The sequence below is a fragment of the Drosophila miranda genome, chromosome 5, assembly GCF_003369915.1.
Source record: "Drosophila miranda strain MSH22 chromosome 5, D.miranda_PacBio2.1, whole genome shotgun sequence".
NCBI classification, from domain to species: domain Eukaryota; kingdom Metazoa; phylum Arthropoda; class Insecta; order Diptera; family Drosophilidae; genus Drosophila; species Drosophila miranda.
The window spans coordinates 607323-635221 of record NC_046678.1 but is presented as its reverse complement, the minus strand read 5'-3'; the positions used below and the strand labels follow the sequence as shown (position 1 = coordinate 635221).

Below are 27899 nucleotides of genomic sequence, written 5' to 3'. Positions count from 1 at the left end.
CATTAGTGTACGCTCTAAAAACGGTTTTAATCAGTTCATAGAATTTCAAACCTGGAAAGTTAGGAATATAATAATAGAATGACTGGTAGCATTACCGAAGACAGTCTTTTAACAACTGCAAACCACGATCAAGGTGTTGGTAAGATATGATTTGTTGCCTACGGTCCGTTGAGTCTTAGTATTTTCTAATATACCTAGGGAACGACTTAAAAGATGGTTTTTTTGAGTCATCACATACAATTTCACAACAAGAAAATACACAAAATATGGAACTTGAACAACTTATTAAATCAGTTCAGAGGATGACTGTTCTGTATTCATTAGATAACCGAGATTGGAATAAAAAGTTGTTATATGTAATTGAAAGATGGTTACTAGAGTCAACAGAAACTATTCTTACAATTTTTTACGATTGCAACGTTCTAACAGGATGTCTTGGATTTCCAGTTGCCCCGGTGCTAGATTTATGTTACTTTATACGTTCATCAAATCAAAACTTCTCAGTCGACACCTTTCATGATTTGGTTCACAATGGGACAATTCATGATGATGTAGATGGTTGCCTCCTTAATGTCTTGGAATTTGTTTATGCCCCCGTCTTTCGTAATTTTAAAGAATGGGGAGATAATGTAAAGCAGCGTTTCTGTACAGCCCTAGATAAGTTTCTGGCCTTTTTAACAGGAGCCCATTTCAAAATGGCTGGTATGACGGTTTTATATGTACCATACGTCGTAAAACAAATCGATCGAGAAAGCATCTCCTATGAAAGAGAGTTTGTTAAGAACTTGGAAGTTATTGCAGTGTCCTGGGCTACTCAAATTCGAACACTCCTAAATGACAAAACACTGCCAGTTTCTAATGAATTTATTAGTGTTGAGGATGAGTACGAGTTCTGGCTATACCGCTGTAAGTTAGTTTTTGGTGCAATATAGTTATTCATTTAATTTATTGTCTATATTTTATGTTGAAATGATATACATAACAGTTGAAGTTTTACAAGGCCTAAACGCACAACTAGAACAAGCTGATGTTCAACAAATTATACGAGTTCTGCGTAACACTCATTCGGTATACATAAAACAGATTGATGAACTAATATATGAATCGAAGCATGAAATGGATGAAGGAATGTCAAATATAAAGTTTTTACATCTGCTAATGAATCCTTGCGCTGAAATGGATTTGGCTGATAGCCCAGTATTTGTTTCCCAGCTTATACCTGGAATAATTCATTTAATTCGATTCATTTGGTTAAATTCAGAAACTTATAATCGGCGTGACTTGATAACTGGGTTGTTCCGAGACTTAAGCAATCAAATTATACGCTTCTGTACGGAAATAACTAATATTGATAAAATACTTTCCGGTAGTTCAAGATTCGGAATAAAAATGTGTAATATGTGCATTGATTGTTGCCTGACTTATAAAGGAATGTACGATCTTATGTCAAAAGAACATGGACGAATTAATAGTGAGTACGGTTGGAATCTGGACAATGCTATGATTTTTAATCATGTAGATGCATTTATGGAGCGGCTTAATGACGTTATTGACATATGCGAATCAATGATCGTGTTTGGCCGATTAGATGAAACTGAGAGTATACCTAAGCCGCAATTTGGAGGTACCAGTGGAGGAGAATTTGAGACAACATCTGCGCGCGTTGAGACTAACTTTTTGGCCACTCTCTCAGCGTTAAGTACCGATTCGAAAGAATTAATATTAAATGTGCATAAAAATGAATGGTACGAAGAAGTAATCAAATACCGACGGACAGTTCAAAGTATGGAAGAAACCGTTCAGCGGCTAGTGTCCAATGTCTTTCAGCATGTTTGTAATATTGAAGAGGCCTTAGAATCGCTGAACATCTTGTTGTTTTATTCATATCGCAATACAATTCGGAAGACATTTTTACGTCAAGTCTCGAATGTTTGGGTTATGTTTGCAAATGAAATAGATAGTACTTCCCAAATGCTGATGGATCGTAGTAAGTTGCACGAGTCTTGGATCCCGTACTATGCTTCACGTGCTATTGGGTACCACATTAATCTAGAACGATTAAAGTGGTTACGAAATCGATTAAATTCATCAGAATGGTTGCCGAATGTATCCGAGGCTGCCATCGTGTTAATCAAATATGAAGTTCTACGCAAAGAATTCGACAAAGAGATTAAAAAGATATATGATGAATGGCAGAAAAATTGTTGTACGTTGAACCAAAAACTGGATCGGAATCTTATTATCCGAAGTAAAAAAAAAAAAGGTTTAATAGAATGTAATATTGACCGCACAGTATTAATTATTTGTGAACAAGCTGAGCATTTTGAGCGCCTTGGATTTGGAGTACCTGGACCTGTTCGAAAAATTTATGAAAAACATGAAACTCTACGGTTTGTTTATAATAGTGTAGTACAGGTGTGCCTTAACTACAACCATATACTATCAGCACTTTCCGAGCAAGAAAGAAAACTTTTTCGCGCCCTTATTCAGGCATGTGATCGCAAGATTGCACCTGGAGTTTTTAAATTGACATATGGTGGTGAACTTAGCGATGCTTATATTGCAGATTGCGCAAAGCATACTAATAAGCTTCAAGAAACCATGGATATCTATAAGCGAGCAAATCTACATGTTGCTCGGACATGCGAAAAAATTTGCGATACTCCCATGCTTAAATTTAATTTTACAGGTGCGGTTATAATATCACTTTTTGAATATCAAATGACAAACTACATCCGCCGTGTTACAAATGTACTTCGGGGGTACTATAACACTATTATCGACTTATTGTTTGCAGTATTTAAGGAGTTCCAATCGGTCATTGATGATGTAAGTGTATATGTATTACTGCCATACTTATTGACTTATTCGGGCTGGCTCCGGTTTTTACTTACTTTCGCGGATTACGTTTTTACTCAAAACGTTTCGTTTTCGTTTTAAGGTGATGTTATTTTCACAAATGTATGTTATCGATATGATTCATTATCTCGTCGATTGTGGCAAAGAAAAACCGCTTACCTGGTTTCTTCGTAAATAAAAAGCTTGATATCAATGCCTTTATTTTAAAGTGATCGATTTAAGGATGCATATTGAAAATTAAACTCTTCATGATCAAAAATTCTGTTACGCGCATGTTACGAGAACAGTCTGTGCTATGCACAAAATGTATTTCTTGCCAACGTTCCAAATTGTCAAATTTGACTCGAAAATAATTGGTCAGGGCAGCAACACTTTATGTTTTAGTGAAAAAAGCTGGCTCAGTCCGATTTGGTTGGCTAAAAGTATATTTTGTATAATAGGTATCGGGTATAATAACATAATTTAGTTCGGACTTAAAACTCAACTTGCAAATATCTAGACTTTTATTTTAAGTTCTTAACAAAAATGTTGAATTAATTTTTATACACGCTACTCAAAATGAGTAGGGGTATATTAGATTTATGGTGAAAATGGATGTGTGTGTAACGTCCACAAGGACCCCATAAAGTATATATATTATTGATCAGCATCAATAGCCCAGTCGATGGAGCCATGTCTGTCTGTCCCTCTGAGCGCCTAGTCTCAGAGACTATAAGAGCTAGCAACGACATTTTGTATCCAGACTTCTTTTATATGTCACTCTTAGAAGTGTTCTTCAAAACTTCGCTCCGCCCCTTTCCGCCCCCACAAAGCTAAAAAATCTGTGGCATCCACGAAAAACGAGCAGTCGTAGAGAATGACCATATCTACCAGATGGCCGAATCTTGATCAGATCTGATTATTATTATAGCCAAACGTAACAAATCAGTTTTCGGTCGCGCCCGACGACCCGTTCAGACAGATTTTCTGTTTAGTTCGCATGCACTTTTTTTCGTTCAATGCCATCTGCCGGAGAAGAGCCATACTGACTAAGTTTCGAGTATAAATGAAGAGTTGCGGTCGCAATTAATTAATTAAATTTTTATGACCTGGTATATTGTTTTAATATTTTTTTATACCCGATACTCAAAATGAGTATTGGGGTATATTAGATTAGATTTGTGGTGAAAATGGATGTGTGTAACGTCCAGAAGGAATCGTTTCCGACCCCATAAAGTATATATATTCTTGATCAGCATCAATATCCGAGTCGATTGAGCCCTGTCTGTCTGCCCGTCTCTCCGTCCGTCCGTCTGACCGTCTGTCCGTCCCTATCAGTGCCTAGTGCTCAAAGACTATAAGAGCTAGAGCAACGACAGTTTATATTCGGACTTCTGTAATATGTCACTGTTACAAATATATTTCAAACCTTTGCCCCGCCTACTTCCGCCCCCACAAAGGGCGAAAATCTGTGGCATCCACAATTTCAAAGATACGAGAAAAAAACAAACCCAGAATCGTATAGGATGACTATATCTTCTAGAGTGTAAAATCTGAAACAGATCGTATAATTATTATAGACAGAATCAAGAAAACAATTTATTTTTTCTCGCTCTGTCTCTCTCTAACAAACAGGTTTCATGGTCGGTTTTGCCAATTGCAAAATATGAGTTCAAGGATCTCAGAACGTATAAGAGCCAGGGCAACCAAATTTGGTATCCACACTCCTGTGATATCGGACCTTGACCGTTTTGTGTCAAAATTTCGCCCCACTCCCTTCCGCCCCCACAAAGAACGAAAATCGGTTGCATCCACAATATTGCACATTCGAGAAAACTAAAAACGCAGAATCTAGATCAGATCGGATCATTTTTAAAGCCAAAAGGAACAAATCAATTTGCAGTGTCTACGCAGCGCCCGACGTCACGCTCAGACTGATTTTCTGTCTCTCTCGCACGCACTTTTTGTCGTGTCATTCAATATTAGCGACGTCTGCCGGAGGAGAGCCATACTGACTAAGTATCGGGTATAAATGTAGAGTTGCGGTCTCCGCAGCAACTCACAACGTTCCCCCTCGTTTCTGCTTATTTTTGTGATATTTTTTCACACAAGCTCTTTCACTTGACAGAAAAATAATCTTCGTTGTAAAACCGCTCGCTTCTCGCTAGCAAACAACTGATTTTGATTGCAGTTTCTGGTGCGCTTGTGTTGTTGTTGCTTCGTTATAAATTCAAAAAAATGCGGAACTCAAGATCTGCATAAATGATGCGATCTATTTATAAGGCTTGCACAGATTGTTTTAAATTGAATTATATTTAGATTGAAATAAATTGCTTATCAATTGGTGCACTCTTTGCACAAACGCACAATACAAGCGCGCAAGGCAAGCACTCACACACGCGACTTTGCAGTTGACACAGCTATGGGTCGCATGGGAGAGGGGGTTGGGGATTTTTGGTAAGGACGGTACGAGTACACGAATCGGATAAGAGATTGGGATAAAAATATATTATTTTAACGACTGTTAAAAAATGTTTTTTGGCCACAAAAAGTGTAAAATTTTAATATAGTGAATTTTTGAAGCTTAAACTCAACAGAACAGGTTTCGGCTATTTAGGTTAGGTTAGGTAGAGGCGGTTGTCAGACTCGCTCGGAGCCCGCCACACTTAGGCCGATTTCGGCCCATTGTGATACCGCTTGGGATCATTCCCTTCCTGAAAAGTGAGACTTCATGTCAGCAGTTGTTCCAGCCAGATGCTCTTATAAAGTTAGCGATATTTCTGGGACATCGTGTAGACATCTCCGAGATGTCGGTTAGAAAGGCGGAGCCTAAGTGTAGTAGCCTTGAGCTGCTGATTTTGATTGCAGTTTCTGGTGCGCTTGTGTTGTTGTTGCTTCGTTATAAATTCAAAAAAATGCGGAACTCAAGATCTGCATAAATGATGCGATCTATTTATAAGGCTTGCACAGATTGTTTTAAATTGAATTATATTTAGATTGAAATAAATTGCTTATCAATTGGTGCACTCTTTGCACAAACGCACAATACAAGCGCGCAAGGCAAGCACTCACACACGCGACTTTGCAGTTGACACAGCTATGGGTCGCATGGGAGAGGGGGTTGGGGATTGTTGGTAAGGTACGGTACGAGTACACGAATCGGATAAGAGATTGGGATAAAAATATATTATTTTAACGACTGTTAAAAAATGTTTTTTGGCCACAAAAAGTGTAAAATTTTAATATAGTGAATTTTTGAAGCTTAAACTCAACAGAACAGGTTTCGGCTATTTAGGTTAGGTTAGGTAGAGGCGGTTGTCAGACTCGCTCGGAGCCCGCCACACTTAGGCCGATTTCGGCCCATTGTGATACCGCTTGGGATCATTCCCTTCCTGAAAAGTGAGACTTCATGTCAGCAGTTGTTCCAGCCAGATGCTCTTATAAAGTTAGCGATATTTCTGGGACATCGTGTAGACATCTCCGAGATGTCGGTTAGAAAGGCGGAGCCTAAGTGTAGTAGCCTTGAGCTGCTGAGAGCTGGACAGGAGCAGAACAGGCGTTCCACTGTCTCTTCCACTGACTGCGGTGCACCTTTTCCTGCCTAGTTTGCAGAGCTCAGAGGTCCGCTTCTTATCTATGTTCGGCCATGTTAACCGAGTTGTGCGACAGCGTGGCATTACCCACTTAACGTCTGCCATACGCTTCTATTGCTCATTTATGATATGCCATACACATACAAATATCCTCCTTATCTTGTACAGCTGCCCTCAATGTCCCGGTGGCCTGGGACCCATATAAGGCAGATAGCTGAGCCATCTCGTGAAGAGATTTGCGGCAGTTTGCCACGGTGGCCAAGTTCGACGAAATCGCATTAAGTGATTTGATCGCAGCTTGGCTGTCGCTATAGATGTTTAGCTGGGTTGCCGGGGTGGTGACCGTTTGAAGGAAGTACATAGCCTCCCTGATTGCTGTAACTTCCGCTTGGAAGACGCTACAGTGATCTGGAAGCCTCAAAAGATTGCCTTATGTTTAGCTGTTCAGAGTAGATTCCTCCTCCGACCCTACCGTCCAGCTTCGAGCCATCCGTGAATATGTTTATGGCCCCATCTGGGCCTGGGAGTCCCTCGAGCCTTTCGTCTCTGTGGAGGATGATAGTGTTGAAGGGAGTCCCCTGGAACTCGATAGTCCGTTCTTACTGGGACAATGTTGTTGTTATTTAGTATGGTTGAGTGACCTATTTGCTGAAGTACCCATTGATCAGAGTCTCTAAGACGTATTGCTCCCATTTCTGCCCGCTCTTTTCCTGCAAGGTCAAGGCTCTGGAGGCATAACATGGCGTGTAGCGCATCATTTGGAGTGGTGCAAAGAGCTCCACTGATGCAAAGGGAGGCAGTTCGCTGAACTTTGCACAACCGATTGTTCATTGTCCTTTTTGATAGGGCAGGCCACCACACGGTAACTCCGTACAGTAGTTTAGGTCAGACAATTGCCAGATATATATAATATATATGCCAGATGGACTATACTTGGGTCATGCCCCACTTTAAGCCAATAGCTTTTTTGCAAGTGTAGAGTGCTTTTGTTGCCTTGTTTATTCCATCCATGACATCCAGGTTCCTATTAAGCTTTTTGTGAATTATCAACCCTAACTAACTGGCACTGTCGCCAAAGCAGAGCATGCATCCATGTAATATTGGTGGGTAGAGGGAAGGGACCTTGTTTATTTTTTGTAAATAATACGAGTTCCGTTTTTGAGGGATTTACTCGCAGGCCGCGCGATTCTGTCCATTCTGACAGTTTGCTAGCTTTGCGGATATTGACGCGTCCATTTCAACACACCTATAACACATATTATCAAGAGTCCCGTAAAGCCTGTCTGACTCTACATGCAGCACGGCAATAACAACCTTGAGAGAAGAAGAAAGTACCGGGGGACTCGGACCGCTTGCAATTAAATAGATGTTATGGTAACGCTATTGCCTCTATACCCAACCTACCAATGATTTTCCAATGGCAATGATTATGGGAAAATCGCTAAACGGTTAAAACATGTTAATTATCCTCTTCTAACCCATTATGGAAAACCTGACACACGTTATCACTCCATTTATTTACTCTAACATAATAAATTCCAATATTTCATAAATTTCGATTTATAAGTGCTATTCATATGCACATCATAGAAAACTGCCTTCTATTTACTTCTTCTATTCTTCTATTTAGAAGAAAATCAAAACAAAACCCAATATTATTGCTTCTTGCTTATGTCTATCATAAACACTATATCGACTTTATACGACGATGCGCAGAAAACGGAATGGAATAACTATTACTGGCATTGCACATTCGGTGTTCTTATCTTCTTATTCTTATTTACTTCTATTCTTGATCTCTACGTTTGCTTTTGTTTTTCTGTTTTGTTTTCACGCTTAATTTTCGATCATTTTATGTCGGTGCAATCATACAAATAAACAATTTAACAAATAGATACCTTACATTTCTTGGTTTTTGATAAACACTCACTCTTCATGTCCGCCGAAGGTCTTCGTCGTTCCGATGAGGTTCGATACTTTCTCCGTTTTGGCACAAATCAAAAAAACAATTGATTATTTATGTGAGGCACCAATGATCGTACTAAATTTGAATCCACTTGCGCGATTAGCCCCGTATTAGCATTTGTTTGCATTTTCCTCTTTACGTGCTTCTTTCCTTTCCCTTTCTTTTTCTTTATTTCTCTACGTTACGTTACTTTAGTTTGCTTAGCCAAGACATACCAAAGAGAAGAACCAACAAAAATGCAAGTATGCTTCTGTTGTCAAGTCAACTACGGAATACTCTTTCCTCGAGGCGTAGGCACTCAACCGTGCCCTGTAAGTTTGGTTCACTTTTCTCTGGGCCACATTCAAGCTTTGAAAAAAGCGGATGCCTTACGTTAGAAAAAGGTGCATACGTTTGTAACCTGACTTTTTTCACTAATTGTGCACTCACCCTGCAAAGATGTATTGGCACTGATTATAATTGGTTCCACTGGAATCTATTTCCTTTTTACCACCCTCGTTTACGATTTTACCGATCCCTCTCCTAGGAGGTGTGCCGGCTCGATGGTTGTACACCCGGGGAAAGTGTCGAGTAGAATCTGTAGGGTGTCCTCACAGGAGTTGGTCCACGTACCATCATTTCTTTTAAGGTAACCTACCGAAGGGGTAGTTTTTGAGAGGCCCTTCCGAAGTCTTTCAACCTCCGACGTTTCCTCGATTTCAGACCAAAATTCTCCAGGACGCTCTTTTTGCTTTCCTAGTTTCTTTTTTAAATAGTGATAGACTGATTTTATAGTCTTCCCAGTGAGTATCCTCGTTAGCTTTTGTGGCTCTATTGAAAAGAGTCTTGCAGCTTCTGCGAAGGATTTCTATTTGTTTTGACCACCAGGGGGGTTCCTTTCCCCTAGGTTTGTTAGAGGGACATGCTGCCGCAAAGGCTTTATTGCATGCTTCCGTCAACCTGTTTACAAGACGGTTTAGATTGGGAGGGAGTAGTTTCTCCATGGTTATGCTATATATTTCCCACTTGGTTTTTCTGGGGTTGATATAGTCAGTGGGTTTAGGGATCTCGAGGGATAATATCGTCTCGATGTACCTGTGGTCCGAGAAGGAATGGTCCTCTAGGACTTTCCAACTCTTGACTGTGTCTAACACTTTGTTTGACACTAGCGTTAGGTCGATAACCTCCTGCCGATTTTTAATTATAAAAGTGGGGTCGCTGCCTCGATTACAAATAAATAAATTTGAGTCCAGGATGAAGCTGAAAAGAGACTCACCCCTTACGTTTGTGTCCGTGTCCTGTGTCCGCAACCTGTCGCTGGCTAGTTTGCGAGCAAGGACGACACCAGCCTGATATGAGTCTCTTTTATCTCTAGGCTGGCCGCCGTGTTGTACTGGTTTTACCTTCGTTTTGGGATACAATGTATGAGTACGGGGACAGCTGATGCTGCTTTACAGTGGTGGAGATTGATTTGAAGGATCCTTAAGACCATCTTCAAGGTTCTCCACCACTGTTTTATCTGAGTATATCCGAGTCGTCTGAGACCCTCTCTCGGCACATCGATTCGAAGTCGAGCACCAGCTCGTCCTCCGAAGAGAAGCCTTCTTGGTCTGGCTCCAGCTCGTCGTCAGGCGCTTCGATCTCCGCAGCGACTTCCTGCTCGACTGGGTTGTCGACAGGATGCGCCGCGGCCGCCGCATCTGACTTGCGACCGAGCTGAAGCCAACATTCAGCTCACCATTAGTTGCCTCTATTGGGGCCAGCGACACCTTGTTGCGTCGTTTCTACTCTGGCTACCTTCCAGTCAGAGGTCGTCAGGTTCGGATTGCACCTCTGCAACATCTTAAGGATGCGCTCTGGCTCCTTAAGGGGACCCCGCACCCAAATTCTGGCCCTCGATCTGCTGGGCACCTCGTTCCAGTCGACTGCGACGAGTTTCGCCCCAGCGTAATCCGGCCCGGTGTGAGGTGGGTGTGGGGGATGGGATGTGGGTAGCTATCGTGTAGGGATGGGAGTGTGTGAGCTACTTATTGAGGCGGCACCACAAGCGCATCTTCACTATTGCTTCTTTGCGCACACCCGCTGGCTGTCCGGGACTGCTTATTTCGGTACTCTCCCATAAGGGATGACCGCTTATTCGCAGCTGACCTACCGAGGTAGGCCATTCCCTATCCGCAACCTGCGACCCATCCGGTGGCCTCAGCTAGGCCCCCTTTGAGCCACCTCGCGAGCTCATCAGACCAAACTTTCGGCTATTTAGGTCGGCACGAATATTCGGATATTGTTATACCCGATACTCAAAATGAGTATTGGGGTATATTAGATTTGTGGTAAAAGTGGATGTGTGTAACGTCCAGAAGGAATCGTTTCCGACCCCATAAAGTATATATATTCTTGATCAGCATCAATAGCCGAGTCGATTGAGCCATTTCTGTCTGTCCGTCTGTCCGTCCGTCCGTCTGTCCGTCCCCTTCAGCGCCTAGTGCTCAAAGACTATAAGAGCTAGAGCAACGATGTTTTGGATCCAGACTTCTGTGATATGTCACTGCTACAAAAATATTTCAAAACTTCGCCCCGCCTACTTCCGCCCCCACAAAGGACGAAAATCTGTGGCATCCACATTTTTAAAGATACGATCAAACCAAAAACGCAGAATCGTAGAGGATGACTATATGTTTTAGACTGTAAGATCTCAACCAGATCGTATAATTATTATAGCCAGAATCAAGAAAACAATTTCATTCTTTCTTGCTCTGTCTCTCTCTAACACACAGGTTTCATGGTCGGTTTTGCCAATTGCAAAATATGAGTTCAAGTATCTCAGAACCTATAAGAGCCAGAGCAACCAAATTTGGTATCCACTTTCCTGTGATATCGGACCTTGACCGTTTCGTGTCCAAATTTCGCCACACCCCCTTCCGCCTCCGCAAAGGACGAAAAACTGGGGCATCCACAAATCTCAGAGACTATTAAGGCTAAAGTAACCAAATTTGGTATCCGCACTTCTGTTAGATCTCACTATAAAACATATATCTCAGAATTTCGCCCCACCCCCTTCCGCCCCCACAAAAGACGAAAATCTGTTGCATCCACAATATTGCACATTTGAGAAAACTAAAAACGCAGAATCATAGATAATGACCATATCTATCAGATTGCTGAATCTGGACCAGATCAGATAATTTTTATAGCCAAAAGGAACAAATCAATTTGCACTGGCTTCGCAGCGCCCGACGTCACGCTCAGACTGATTTTCTGTCTCTCTCGCACGCACTCTTTGTCGTGTCGTTTAGCAGCGTCTGCCGGAGGAGAGCCATACTGACTTAGTATCGGGTATAACTGTAGAGTTGCGGTGTCCGCAGCAACTCACAACGTTCCCCCTCGTTTTTTCACTGTTTTCGGATTGATGCATTGTATAATATATTTCTTTTTCCCGTCATCATTATGTTACTTAAAAATGAGTTTATATATATATCTCACCAGAAAAGGTCGAAGGCCTGTACTCTTATAAACTTATGTAAATCACCCACACTTGTGTAAATTAAATATATCTCCAATAAAACGTTCTTTAAACAAATTATCAGATTTTATTAAAAAAATTTCATTTTTGAATGCTCTGTACAGCTCTTTAAGATCCGTATATTCCATATTATCGAAACCACTCATTAAATGTTTAAATGTTGTTATCTGATTTTGGATTTCCGCCTATAATTATGTACTTTAAAGAGTTATATAAAATTTGTGTAAATGTCAGCTCGAATAACAACGCTTCCTTTGGGACATTAAATACATTTGCATGATGTAATAAATTATGGTAATTACATTTTTTCTAGATGGCAATTGAATGGTACAGTTTTGTTAATGTATTTGATGACATGCTTGCAACAGCTTTTCTCACAAGTGCAAGAAACTCTTTGACAATGGTGTCATCTGCCCTACATCGTGAGGCTGACATGGCAGCTGCTCCTATACTCGTAATGGAATCTGATGTTAAGAATAGGCAGGTTATACTAACTCCTGATATGGAATCAATTGCAAGTTTACTCAATGCGAATATTGACCGAGTTCACAATATACTTGAACAGTTTCCCCGTATCGCTAATAAAATGAAATTGCCAAAAGAGCAACAGTCTGATCCATTTTCTAAAGTTTTTCGAGAAGATTCGGAATGCAGGGGAATTATTCGAAATATTGAAGCAGAAATAAATCACGAGCGTGAAGAGATAGCCGGCTATGTATCCTTTTGGAATAGTCATAAGGCTTTATGGGAGACATCGGAATCTGAATTTACAAAACGTGTTAAATCCACTCCAATGACGGCCGATATTTTTGAGGCAAGCATTGAATACTACAGCACAATGGCAGACGACATTTCTTTTGTTGATGCTATATCGCATATTTACTTTATACTCATGAATCAAAATTACATAAAGAATTCGATACTTGATTGGATTGAAAAATGGCAGGCTCTGAATATTAAAATTCTGCTAAACCATTCGTTTTCATTAATACGATGTAGGTATCAAGTATCATTTTATGTAAAAAAGGTAATTTTTTATTTTACTTTTTAACAGCGATCTACCGGTATATGCGAAGAAACGAACGAAAACTAACAATGGTGCCACGTACCCTTAAAGAGTCTTTGGCTGCCAAGGAATTTTTTGAGAAACTAATTGAAGATGTGCCGATTAGGCAAGCCACATTTCCTCCCATGCTTGAACTTTTTGCAGTATTAGACAAATATCAAGTCGACATCCTTGATGAAATACGTCAAAATGTTCTGGGTCTGAACAATGCATGGCAACACTATCTTAAGAAGTTAGCAGAGGCGGATGAGATGTTAGACAACAATCGCGAAGAATTTAAAAAAATTTTATTACAACAGGCCGAAAAGTTTAAAATTATTCTCAAAGAATTTCTTGACGATTTTTATTTGAAGTTACCAACTGCTGCTAATATGTAAATCACTAAAAATGTAAATTTTTCCATTATGATTTAAACTCTTTTGTTTACAGAAATCCAAAAGTTGCACTTAAATTCCTCAAAATTATAGCTCTTAAAGTTGAAGATTGTTTTAAATTTGAGGAAAGTTTAATGCGTGATCTGTCAGTATTCAATGTTAATCAACCTGAAAGTGTCGACCTCCGGAAGCTGGAATCTGAAGTTAAAATTGTACAGAACATATGGGATCTAATACTTGGCTGGCAAACAAGTTGGGAAGGATGGAAAAAGGGAAATTTTTGGAAAATTAATATTAATGAAATGGAGGATTATGCCCTGAGTTTGTATAAAGAATTTAGCAATTTAAGTAAGAAATTCTATGATCGTCACTGGGAAATGCTTGAAGTGACCACGAAAAATTTAGACAGCTTTCGACGTACTTTACCATTAATAACAGCATTAAAAAATCCATGCATGCGGGAGCGTCATTGGAATCGGGTTCGCGAAGTTCTTCAGGTGTAAGTAAATTATAAATATTTTTTACTTCCACAAAATATCGCAATTTAGGGATAAATTAAACTTTTTCTTAAAAAAAATGTGCGCCGCGTCTTACAAAGTACCCGCTCGTTAGTGTTATGTAAGTAATATTTTGTGTTTAGTTAAATTAAAGCCTGATTGTAAATTGCTGATTGGGAATGTCTTCACTACTCCGCGACACAAGAAAAGATTGTACGAGCTAAACAAGTTTTCTGATTAAAAGTAATTAAATTAATTTTTCGTTTCAGTGACTTTGATGAGAACTCAAAAAATTTTACATTAGAACTGATAATAAATTTAGATTTTCAAGCGTTTTCTGAAGATATTCAGGATATGTCAAATGCAGCTACCATGGAATTGCAAATTGAAAATGGAATAAAAAATATAGCTTCAGTTTGGAAAAAACAAGGGTTTGAAATGGCATTTTATCATGATGGCATATATCGCATTAAGAACGTAGAGGATTGTTTTCAGTTACTTGAAGATCACATGGTACAGATATCAGCTATGAAGGCTACTCGTTTTGTGGAGCCATTCATTGAAATTGTGGATTATTGGGAGAAAACTTTATCATATATAAGCGAAAGTGTTGAAAAAGGATTAGTAGTGCAACGGCAGTGGCTTTATTTGGAAAATATATTTCAAGGTGATGATATACGTAAGCAACTTCCAGATGAGGCTAAACGATTTGCGACTATTACCGAAGAGTTTCAAACTATATCTAGCAAGATGTTTCAAGCTAAGACGGCAGTTAAAGCAACTCACTTACGTGCCCCACCTTTTTTGTTAAATCGATTTAACCGCATGGATGAACGACTAGAGCTTATTCAGCGTGCCTTAGAGATTTATCTTGAAACTAAACGCCAACTATTTCCCCGCTTTTACTTTATTTCAAATGATGATATGTTAGAAATATTGGGTAATGCTAAAAGACCAGATTTAGTTCAAACACATTTAAAAAAGTTATTTGATAATTTATACAAGCTTGAGCTTAAGAGAGTAGGAAAAACGCTCAATCGCTGGCAAGGTTCTGGTATGTACTCTGATGATGGGGAATTTGTAGAGTTTCAGCAAGTTCTCTATATTGACGGACCCTCGGAACGATGGCTAAGGCAGGTAGAGGAGTATATGTTTACGGTAATGAAAGAATTATTAAAATTAACAAGAAGATCTTTAAAAAAACTAATTGGAAATCGTGAGAAATGGATTTTTCTTTGGCCCGGGCAAATGGTACTTACCACTGCCCAGATACAATGGACTACAGAGTGTACTCGCAGTCTCATTCACTGTAATATGGTCGACCAAAAGAAACCTCTACGAAAACTAAAAAGAAAACAGATAAAAGTTCTTTCAAAACTTTCAGAGATGAGCCGAAAAGAACTTACCAAAATAATGCGACTTAAGGTAAATACTCTTATCACCTTAGAGATTCATGGCCGAGATGTTATCGAACGGATGTACAAAGCAAATTGCAAAGATACCGGCCATTTTGAGTGGTTTTCACAACTACGGTTTTATTGGCACCGTGAATCAGAACTATGTATTATAAGGCAGACTAATACCGAGCACTGGTATGGCTATGAATATACCGGTAATTCCGGAAGGCTAGTAATAACTCCACTTACTGATCGATGTTATATAACGTTGACTACAGCCCTACACCTCCATCGTGGCGGGAGCCCGAAAGGTCCTGCAGGTACCGGTAAGACTGAGACAGTTAAAGATTTGGGCAAAGCTTTGGGAATGTGGGTTATAGTCACAAACTGCTCAGAAGGTCTAGACTATAAGAGCATAGGTAAAAATTTCTCGGGCCTGGCACAAAGTGGTTCTTGGGGCTGTTTCGATGAGTTTAATCGTATCAATATTGAAGTTTTATCTGTTGTAGCACAACAAATAATGTCTATTATGGCAGCACTGTCTGCTAAATCGATTGAATTCATTTTTGAAGGTCAAATGATTAAGTTAAAACATACTGTGGGACTCTTTATTACTATGAATCCAGGATATGCCGGTAGAACTGAACTGCCCGACAACTTAAAGTCTATGTTTCGTCCTATTTCAATGATGGTTCCAGATAATATAATAATTGCGGAGAATTTGCTATTTTCTGACGGTTTTACCAATACGCGGAGTTTAGCGCGAAAGGTTTTTACTTTATACGAATTAGCTAAGCAGCAATTATCTAAACAATATCACTATGACTTTGGTCTTCGGTCAATGGTAGCTCTCTTACGGTACGCAGGTCGGAAACGCCGTCAGTTGCCAAATACAAACGAAGAAGAAATTGTTTACTTAGCTATGAAAGATATGAATGTAGCTCGATTAACCGCTAATGACTTGCCACTGTTTAATGGAATTATTTCTGATATATTTCCTGGCGTTAATCTGCCTGTAATAGACTACAGCGAATTTAACATTGCAATATATGAAGAATTTAAGGATGCTAACTTGCAGCCAATGTCTATAGCAGTTAAAAAGGTCATAGAACTTTATGAAACAAAAAATTCCCGACATTCAGTTATGATTATAGGTGATACAGGCACAGCAAAATCAGTAACGTGGCGTATATTACAAGGAGCATATTGCCGTATGAATGCGCAACGATTCCAAGGCTGGGAGGCTGTATCTGTGCATCCAGTAAATCCTAAAGCATTGAATTTGGCAGAGCTATACGGGGAGTATAATTTGGCAACTGGTGAATGGCTTGACGGTGTGCTCAGTTCTATAATGCGTATTATCTGCGCTGATGAAGATCCAATGCAAAAATGGCTGTTGTTCGATGGACCCGTTGATGCAGTCTGGATCGAAAATATGAATTCAGTAATGGATGATAATAAGCTGCTTACTCTTGTAAATAGTGAACGTATAACTATGCCGGCGCAGGTTTCGCTGTTGTTTGAAGTCGGTGATTTAGCTGTAGCCTCGCCTGCTACCGTATCTCGGTGTGGTATGGTATATAATGACTATAACGACTGGGGATGGAAACCTTATGTTAACTCGTGGCTACAGCGCCAAAAAGTAAAGGAGTTTGCCGATTTCCTGAAGATTCATTTTGAATTTATGATCACAAAATTGCTTGAGCACAAGCGCACGCGTTGTAAAGAGCCCGTTAAGACAAATGAGTTAAACGGCGTGATGTCGTTGTGTAAGTTGCTAGAGGGCTTTGCAACAAAACAGAATGGCATAAATCCACAAAATTTAGAATTATTGGAGGAGATGACTAAATTGTGGTTTATGTTTTGTTTAGTGTGGTCAATATGTGCAAGCGTAGATGAAGATGGTCGTTTAAGACTTGATGGATTCATACGAGAAATAGAAAGCTGCTTTCCAATAAAGGATACCATATATGATTACTTTGTAGATCCACAGATGCGAACATTTTTGCCCTGGGATAGCAAGCTTTCAGATGGTTGGCGATATGATGAAGAGTGAGTATTTTGTCAATATTTTTTTTTACTTGCAATCCTTTTTGCCCGTACTTAGGTTAGGTTAGATTAGGTAGAGGCGGCTGATAGTCTCGCTAGGAGCCCGTCATACTTAGGCCGGTTTCGGCCCGTTGTGGCACCGCTTGAAATCTTCCCATTCCTGCGTTGTGAGACATGATGCCAGCAGCTTTCCCATTCAGATGCAGATCAAATATTCCCGGGACATAATTTATTTGTTTAAATAATAAACAATTGCCTGCAAATAATGGTATTAGAACTAACTAAAATACAGGAGAGTAGAAAAGAAAAGAATTTACAAATTTGCTAAGTTTAGGTGAGTGTACATGTTAACTGCTAACTTAAGGGAGAGTTTAGGGGATAAGGTATCACAATGAGAGGTTATGGCATATAACCCTAAAAGGTTCATGCTGGGTGTAATTTGACCTACATAGGGGTAAGCGGTTAGGCCGAATAGTACGGGTAGGTCTAGATTGAACCGCACTAGCGAGATGTACAGTTGTTTGGTCATATACGGGTCGTCAAAATACTTGGGCCAACGCTTGAAGCTAAACGCTAAAACACCAATTGCTTTATAAACAGCTACTGCTATATGATTGTTAGAACACAATTTCTGATTTAAAAGGACTCTAATGTCATTTGAACTCGAAAATCGATCCAGAAAATGATTTCCTAGAAGGTACTAGACAAATTGTGGAGTGCGCCTGTAAAATGTCATAAGTTTGCATTTAGAAAGATTCAGAAAAAGACGATTAGTTGAACACCACAATAGTGTTTCTTTATGCCCGCTTGAAGCCGTGTGTGCAAGTAAAATCAGTCAGAAAGTGTCGACGGGCGCTGCGTAGCCCCTGCAAATTGATTTGTTACTTTTGGGTATATAATAATAATATATATATAATATATAATATAATAATAATAATACAATAATCCGATCTGATTCGGATTCGGCAAGATTCGGCAATCTGGCAGATATGGCCATTCTCTATGATTGTGCGTTTTTAATTTTCTCCTATCTTCAAAATTGTGGTTGCCCCAGATTTTCGTCCTTTGCGTGGGCGGAAGGGGGTGTGTCGAAATTTTGAAACAAAGTCGTCAAGGTATTATATACTTTTTGGGGTCGGAAACGATTCCTTCTGGACGCTACACACATCCATTTTCACCACAAATCTAATATACCCCAATATAATATACTCATTTTGAATATCGGGTACCTTGTGTCTATCTTGTGGGACCCAGACGTAACATTTATGTCAGTACAAAATACGTTGTGTGTGGTTAGAAAGATAAGATAAAACATAATAAGAACAGCTTGGGAATTAGTGAGTATGGTTCACAGAATCAAATGCCTTGCTAACATCCGTCTGCAAATATCCTTGATAGCTGCTGTTGATTTTGGGAGCTCTGTCAGGACGCGGTGAAAACACTAGCTTAACTGTGTAGAATTTTGCGATATTGGTAACTTCCTTTAATCAGGCTGCGGACGCGGGGGACTAGCGGGGTGGACCAGAGATGCTTGCGGGGGAGACGAGAAGAAATAAAAGGCACTACCGTTCTTCATCAATGTGAGATTGCGACTCTCTCTCCGTTTATTATCCTAAGCTATGCTGCAGCGAATGTTGCTCAATATCTTTATGTTGCTTCATTATTTTGGGCGTATGTAACTATGTTAGGCGGTAGATCTTAAATGGTGAAGGTTACCATTTTACTAATTTATTTCAAATTTGCGACTGCATCGACCGCTGTACCGACAGACTGAAAATGCCGTTCGACCTCGGTAAGCTGTATAAGTACGGCTGATCGGAGTAGCTTGTCTGAGAATAGATGGTTTGTAAAAATAGAGCAAAAAAATTGCCTGATCATTAGCGAGGATGGTTGTGCGGACGTTATACGCTTACCGTTTACGAAGCTGTAAAACTTTTTAGGGTCTTGTGAAAAATGTATCCTGCATCGGAATAGGTAGTTTTTATAGAATTACTAGCATTGCAGTATGAGCCTGATAATCAATATTATGCTCATTCTAAAGTGGTTATTGGTACTTTGGAAAAGGAATGCCCGCATTATCATGTACTCAAATTTAAAAATGAGCCAGTCGGAATGTGTTGCCTATCTGGAAAAGTACAAATAACACACAGGAATTTTAGTTATTGATGAACATAAACTGTGAAGTGTTCTGACGTGAAGTTTGAGTCCACTGCAATCAGAGCCCCTCCTGCACGTGTGACGAACGATCCTTTCTAACAGTTGTTTACCGACCTGACAACACTTCGGAACTAAGAATTCCGGTTTTAGCCAGGTCTCGGTAAATACAACAACGTGGAATACAAATGCAATCTCGAAAAAGGATGTCGGGCTTAGGTGCAAGAAGGATTGGAAGATGTGGATGGCACATTGGGCTGATTTGTGAGATTTATGGGACGCCTATTCTTCTTCTTTTCCTTAAACTCTTTCCCTATTAAATGCTTCAGCCAAAATTTGGCAGAAAAAATAATGTCGAATTGACAATGAGGCCAGTGATAATCTTCTTGGTGGACAATTTAATGGTTATTTCGATTTTTATTTTGGGATCTAGAGCAAATATGGCTAGCAATTATGTAACCTACGCTTAAAATGTTTTCTGACTATTTTTCTCCCACTTTGTCTCTCACAACATCGATAGCAAACATTTCTTTTTATACCCGATACTGAGTATAGGGGTTTCCACCCCAACAAAGGACGAAAATCTGCGGCATGCAAAATTTTAAAGAGAAAACAAAAAACGCATCTTTCAGAATACAGAGTCAGATCAGAACATTATAATTGCCAGACGGAACAAGTGAATTTTCAGTGGCTACGCAGCCTGGCCAGTATTATTCATTTTCGGTTTCTCTCGCACTCACTCTTTGTCGTGCACTGTGTGCACCGTAAGGCGGACGGTGGCCACTGACCAACTATCGGGTATAAATATTGCGGCCGTAACAGCGACTCACAACGTTCCCCCTCGTTATTGTAACAATTATTGGGATAGTATAGTATTTTCACTGCACCACGGGCATTTAATAACGGGTAAAGAATGGTTTTCGCGCGGGGAAACATCTTAACTTCGCCCGGGTTTCCTCGTTCAATCGGTAGCTTTTCAATAAGCGTAGGGAGTGTGAGTTGGTGTGGGGTTGGATTAGATTATCGCGATTAATCGTTTATTCAAAGTGACATGCGGTTATTCTTACTTACGTCTTACAAAGCATGAAATATCATAGGTAAAGAAAAATATTTTCTTAGATTAAGTTCGTTTATTGGTACCGCGCTGATCAGAAATGTAACGCCCATTTTATGGTTCTTAGTCTAACTGGTTTGAATCATGTTATTATCTTATATTTTTAGATGTCCATTTTATAAAATCCTTGTTCCAACTGGTGATACCATGCGCTACGAGTATGTAGTATCAAAACTTTTATCTGAAGATTATCCTGTTATGCTTGTTGGTAATGTTGGCACGGGAAAAACATCAACTGCAGTAAGTGTAATGGAAGCATGTGATAAACACAAGTTCTGCGTTCTTTCCGTAAACATGTCTGCACAGACCACTGCAGCTGGATTACAGGAATCAATAGAAAATCGAACCGAAAAACGTACCAAAACACAATTTTTACCTATTGGTGGTAAAAGAATGATATGCTTTATGGATGACTTCAATATGCCTGCCAAAGATACTTATGGGTCTCAGCCACCATTAGAGCTAATACGGCAATGGATTGATTATAAGTATTGGTTTAATCGCAAAACACAGCAAAAAATATATGTCCAAAACACCCTGTTGATGGCAGCTATGGGTCCACCGGGTGGTGGTAGACAAATGATTTCAAGTCGTACTCAAAGCCGCTTTGTCTTAATAAATCTAACTTTTCCCACTCAGGAAACAGTCGTTCGAATTTTCGGTTCTATGCTTAGACAGAAACTGGAGACCTTTTCAAATGAAGTTCGTGAGATGTGGCTTCCGATTACACAATGTACTATTTATTTGTATTTAGCTGTTATTGGTAAAATGTTGCCAACACCAAATAAGTCGCACTACCTATTTAATCTTCGAGATATCTCAAAAGTATTTCAAGGCCTTTTAAGAAGTGCACAGGAACTACAAACAAAAAAATCGTTTTTCTTGCGTTTATGGATACACGAGTGTTTTCGAGTATTTTGCGATCGTCTTGTTGACGATACAGATTATCTTTGGTTTCTGAATACAATTAATGATACTTTAGGAAAACATTTTGAAGTTACTTTCCATAGTCTTTGTCCTTCGAAGCAACCGCCACTTTTTGGCGACTTCGTTCACCCACAAGGATTCTATGAAGATCTTGAAATTGATTCCTTGCGAGTTTATATGAAAACTCAATTAAATGAGTTCAACAATTTTCCGGCGATGACACGTATGAATCTAGTTTTTTTTAAAGAAGCTATTGAACATATTGTAAGGATACTGAGAGTGATTTCCCAACCGCGTGGACATGTTCTTAACATGGGTATAGGTGGCTCAGGCCGACAAGTACTTGCCAAACTAGCCGCATTTATTTTAGAAATGGGAATCTTTCAAATCGAGGTCACAAAAAAATATAAGACAAATGATTTACGTGAAGATTTAAAAAATCTTTACAAGTTAACAGGAATAAAACAGCGTATCACGCTCTTTGTATTTAGTAGTGAGCAAATAGCTGAAGTCTCATTTTTGGAAATAATAAACAATATGTTAAGTACTGCTGAAATAAATCTTTTCAAGTCTGATGAGTTTGATGAATTAAAAAATGAACTCGAACGACCAGCAAAGAAAGCTGGAATTGTGATGACAACGGAATCAATGTACTCATTTTTTATGTTAAATGTACGCGATTTTATGCACATAGCACTCTGCTTTAGTCCTATTGGAGAAAATTTCAGAAGCTTTATAAGGCAATATCCTGCTTTGTTAAGCTCAACAACTCCGAATTGGTTCAGACTATGGCCTCAAGAAGCTCTTTTGGAAGTAGCTTCTCATTTTATGCACGGATTTAAGCTAAACGTTGTTGTTCCAGGAAAAGAGGATGAAAATCATCGTGAAAGCTTAGTCATCACTACAGAGAGTGTACTTCATCGAGACATCGCACACGCATTTTCTATTATTCATTCAAGTGTAGTAAAAATGTCAGACCTGATGCTATTGCAAGTTAAGAGGTATAATTACGTAACATCACCAAATTATTTACAACTTGTTAGCGGTTTCAAAGAGCTCCTTGAAAAAAAAAGATTGGAAGTATCTACGGCAGCCAATAGATTACGTAATGGCTTATCAAAAATTGCCGAAACGCAGGAAAAAGTGTCTTTAATGTCGGAGGAGTTAAAAATTAGTTCAGAACAAGTTAAAATACTTGCTAAAGAATGTGAAGAGTTTATATCTATGATTGAAGTGCAAAAGACCGAGGCAACAGAGCAAAAGGAAAAAGTAGATGCAGAAGCTGTGATAATTAGACGCGAAGAAGTAATTTGTCTCGATTTGGCCGCCACGGCACGTGCCGACTTAGAAGTGGTAATGCCAATGATTGACGCTGCCGTAAAGGCATTAGATGCACTTAATAAAAAAGATATTGCTGAAGTCAAATCATACGGGCGCCCGCCCATGAAAATTGAAAAGGTAATGGAAGCAGTTTTAATACTGCTTGGAAAAGAACCCACTTGGGAAAACGCTAAAAAAGTGTTAAGTGAATCAACATTTCTAAATGACTTAAAAAACTTCGACCGTGACCACATATCAGATAAAACTCTTAAGCGAATTGCTATGTATACAAAAAATCCGGAACTAGAACCAGATAAGGTAGCTGTTGTTTCAGTTGCTTGTAAATCTTTGATGCTATGGATAATGGCAATAGAAAACTATGGGAAAGTGTATCGAATTGTGGCTCCTAAGCAGGAAAAACTAGATAATGCTATGAGATCACTTGAAGAAAAACAAGCAGCGTTAGCAGCTGCTAAAAAAAAGCTTGAAGAATTGCAAGCAGTCATTGAAGAGCTGTATCGGCAATTGAATGAAAAAACTCAACTTCTCAATGAATTACGAGCAAAAGAAGAGCGCTTGCGAAAACAATTAGAAAGAGCTATTATCTTAGTAGAATCATTATCTGGAGAACGAGAGCGTTGGATTGATACGGTTGCTCAATTAGATCTTGCATTTGAAAAACTTCCCGGAGACTGCTTGTTATCTATAGCGTTTATGTCATATTTAGGGGCATTTGATACAAAGTACCGCGAAGATTTGTTATCTAAGTGGTCGCAGTTAATTAAAGATCTTCTTATACCTGCCACATCAGAATTAAAAATAACAACTTTTCTTAGTGATGCTGTTTCCATACGGGAGTGGAATATACAAGGTCTGCCAGCTGATGACTTAAGTACAGAAAATGGTGTAATAGTTTCACAGGGAAGCCGTTGGCCTCTTGTTATTGATCCGCAGATGCAAGCGAATAACTGGATCAAGAATATGGAGGAGCATAATCAGCTTATAATTATTGACTTTGGTATGACTGATTATATTCGACAATTGGAACAAGCACTTAAAGAAGGGCTACCAGTTTTATTGCAAAATGTCGGGGAAAATTTGGACCAGGCCATTAATCCCATACTTCGTCGAAGTTTCACAATTCAGAGTGGGGAAAAATTAATAAAATTTAACGACAAGTATATTTCCTATAACGATCAATTTCGGTTTTATATAACAACAAAGATAGGAAATCCTCACTACCCTCCTGAAACTTCATCCAAAACCACTATAGTTAACTTTGCTCTAAAACAAGATGGCTTAGAAGCACAGCTATTAGGAATAATAGTGCGTAAGGAAAAACCAGCACTAGAAGAACAAAAAGATGAGCTAGTTTTAACTATAGCACGCAATAAACGAACTTTAATTGATCTTGATAACGAAATACTTCGTTTACTTAATGAGAGCCGAGGTTCATTATTAGATGATGATGAGCTCTTCTCAACATTGCAGAAATCACGGCAAACTTCTGTACTTGTTAAGGAATCTCTTACTATTGCTGAGGTTACTGAGGTAGAAATTGATGCAGCACGTCAAGAATATAAGCCTGCATCAGAACGTGCAGCTATATTATTCTTTGTGCTAATGGACATGTCAAAAATTGATCCAATGTATGTCTTTTCACTAGCAGCTTATATTTTACTCTTTACGCACTCTATTGAACGAAGTCCACGTAACCAATTGATACATGAGCGAATACAGAATATCAACGACTATCATACTTACTCGGTATATCGTAATACATGTCGAGGACTTTTTGAAAGACATAAGCTTTTATTTTCAATACATATGACAGCAAAAATACTTTCAAATGCCGGAAAACTTATGGAAGACGAGTACGATTTTATATTGAAAGGTGGGATAGTTTTAGACAAACAGGGACAGGCTCCTAATCCGGCACCATGTGAGTAATACGTACGTTAATAATATTTTTTTAACTTCTTGAATTATATAAATATAGGGTGGATTAATGAGCAAAACTGGGACAATATTACAGAATTGGATAAAGTTTCTGGGTTCCATGGCATAATAGATTCCTTCGAGCAGAATGTTAAGTCTTGGAATGGTATTTTATAAAAACTTTTTATTTAAGCCATGCTCCTTTTATCGCAAATCACAAAAGTTGCGAATTCGAAAATTGTGTGCTCCGGTCTTCGTAAGAATTCTACTATTTTAAAACTGTTTCGAATGATCGAGCGATTTAAAAAATAAAAGTATAGTTTTTTATTTTTAATAAATTTATTTCTAAAGATAACTCAAATTGGACTGCTGCCAAATCAACCAAAACAACATATTACGGATACAAATTTTAATTCAATAAACTGGCATTAGTTAAAAAGTTACAAAGAAGTATTGAACAAATCCGTTTTAATTATTTTAAAGTAATTAGATACTAACTTCCAACGATATTGGAATATAAAAGTATATTGAAGAGAAAATGTGTTGTTCAGAAAGTTTAATTTCCGTTAATCGATAAAAAGTTGCGTCGAAAGGAATAGAAAAGTTTCAAAAGCACAACAATTTAATATCGTTCGAAAATATAAAAAATCGTAATGTTGTTTGCAAAAAAAGGAGCATTGAATGATCAGTTTCTTATGATATTGCTTTTTCAATAGCTTGGTACGCGACGACCTTTCCAGAACAAGAGGATCTTGTTGGTGAGTGGAATGATAAGCTCAGCGATTTTCAAAAGATATGTGTTTTACGCTCATTACGACCAGATCGTATTTCGTTCTGTATGACTCAATTTATTATTACTAAGCTTGGACCACGATATGTTGATCCGCCCGTTCTCGATCTAAAAGCTACTTTCGAAGAATCTATTTCTCAAACACCACTTATATTTGTACTATCGGCAGGGGTTGATCCTGCACAATCACTTATAACATTATCAGAATCTGTTAAAATGGCACAGCGCATGTATTCGCTCAGCTTGGGTCAAGGTCAAGCTCCTGTTGCAACAAAGCTTATTATGGATGGCATAAGAGATGGAAATTGGGTATTCTTAGCAAACTGTCATTTAGCATTAAGTTGGATGCCTACTCTTGACAAAATGATAACTACAATGCAATCCATGAAATTACATAAAAAATTTAGACTTTGGCTTAGTTCAAGTCCTCATCCAGACTTCCCCATATCAATTCTTCAAACAAGTATAAAAATGACGACGGAGCCGCCTCGTGGAATAAAAGCAAATATGAAACGTCTATATAATAATGTTAATGAAGTTAATATGGATACATGCAATGACTCCAGTAAATATAAGAAACTGCTTTTCGCACTATGTTTTTTCCATACTATACTGCTCGAGCGCAAAAAATTTTTACAACTTGGTTGGAATGTTATATATAGTTTCAATGACTCAGACTTTGAAGTGTCTGAAATATTACTGCTTTTATATTTAAATGAATATGAAGAGACGCCTTGGGGTGCATTAAAGTATCTAATAGCTGGTGTTAACTACGGAGGACACGTTACCGACGATTGGGATCGGCGACTACTTACTACATATATTAATCAATTCTACTGCGATCAAGCATTAAATACTCGAAAGTTTCGGTAAGTAAACTCTAGCCTCATAATAATATAGTAAACATTAATATTTAGTTGTTAACAGGCTTTCCGCTTTAACAAATTATTTTATACCTGATGATGGTGATGTACAGACGTACTTAGACCAAATACAAATGTTTCCTAATTTTGATAAGCCTGAAGCTTTTGGTCAGCATTCTAATGCAGATATAGCATCACTTATAGGTGAAACGCGAATGCTTTTTGAGACACTCCTTTCAATGCAAGTACAAACAGCTAGTTCTGAAGGTAGCGACAATGCAGAGGATAAAGTTTCTGATCTAGCTAAAGAAATATTAATGAGTACGCCTGATGAGATAAATTATGAACAAACTGCTAAGATAATTGGAATAAATCGAACTCCCCTAGAGGTGGTATTACTTCAGGAAATTGAACGCTATAATACACTTCTACGAGAAATGTGCACACATTTGCGTGATTTACGGAGGGGAATACAGGGATTGGTAGTAATGAGCTCTGACTTGGAGGATATATATATGGCGGTGGCTGAGGGCCGAGTTCCATTACAATGGTTAAAAGGTAAAACATACAATAAAGTAGCTTTAATCTATAAATGAAAAATATTAAATTTAAACAACGTTGATTTACACAGCTTACAGTTCTCTAAAGCCATTAGCTGCTTGGGCACGGGATTTAACTCTTCGTGTTGCCCACTTCAACACATGGGCAAAAACGCTCCGCTCACCAACTCTGTTTTGGCTAGCAGCCTATACTTTTCCTACTGGATTTGTTACGGCAGTATTGCAAACTTCAGCTCGTTCTACCAAGACGCCTATTGATGAATTGTCTTGGGAGTTTTATGTATTTGTTGAAGAAGATGCAGCTGCCGCTCGTATTATTCGTGAAGGAGGTGGCGTGTATATACGTAATTTGTTTCTGGAGGGTGCTGGATGGCTCAGGAAAAATCAATGCCTGCAAGATCCACTTCCCATGGAATTGATCAGCCCTTTACCCGTAATACACTTTAAACCAGTCGAAAACCTTAAAAAGCGTTCAAGGGGAATTTACCAGTGTCCAGCCTATTATTATCCAATACGATCTGGATCCTTTGTTATAGCCGTAGATTTGAAGTCCGGTAGTGAGACAGCTGATCATTGGATAAAGCGAAGTACAGCTATATTATTAAGCCTAGTCAACTAATTATATAAATGTGTTTCAGTATTTTAAATAAATAAGTAACACAAAATACAAGAATATATGTATGGGAGAGGGAGGAGAGAGAATTTGATCTCTTCAAGAACATGCCACACAAAAAAAAGTAGCTCGATATCAAATCGAAATTCGCAGGTAAACTGTTCATCTATAATACTGTTCGTAAACTTCGTGCAGCGGACTAACATCTTACAAAAGTGCCAAGGGTAAAAAGTAAACAATAACTAAGGTGATGTTGTGGTAGGTCCGCTTAGAATTCACTTTTTGCCGAAGAAATAGCAGGGTTTGTTGAAGTTTCCTGTCTCTTATTTCTTGCCTTTTTT

General features: G+C 38.8%; 1 protein-coding gene across 3 annotated transcripts; it reads left to right on the top strand.

The window, feature by feature from the left end:
* On the top strand, positions 1–27598 carry LOC117189225 (dynein heavy chain 2, axonemal). Of its 3 annotated transcripts, XM_033394330.1 has the most exons (13): positions 1–139; positions 199–906; positions 986–2829; positions 12210–12891; positions 12951–13335; positions 13392–13835; positions 14103–17282; positions 20655–24736; positions 24794–24898; positions 25449–25490; positions 25692–26391; positions 26450–26943; positions 27017–27598. In XM_033394330.1, exons 1-13 carry the CDS (start codon positions 79–81, stop codon positions 27562–27564), a joined length of 13275 nt encoding a protein of 4424 aa, XP_033250221.1. In that variant the 5' UTR covers positions 1–78; the 3' UTR covers positions 27565–27598. The 3 variants fall into 3 exon arrangements, with proteins under 3 accessions (XP_033250221.1, XP_033250220.1, XP_033250222.1); XM_033394329.1 differs by having other exon boundaries at positions 25449–26391; XM_033394331.1 differs by lacking the exons at positions 20655–24736; positions 24794–24898; positions 25449–25490; ... (1 more) ...; positions 26450–26943; positions 27017–27598 and adding an exon at positions 17338–17509.
* Positions 27599–27899: the final 301 nt, after the last annotated feature.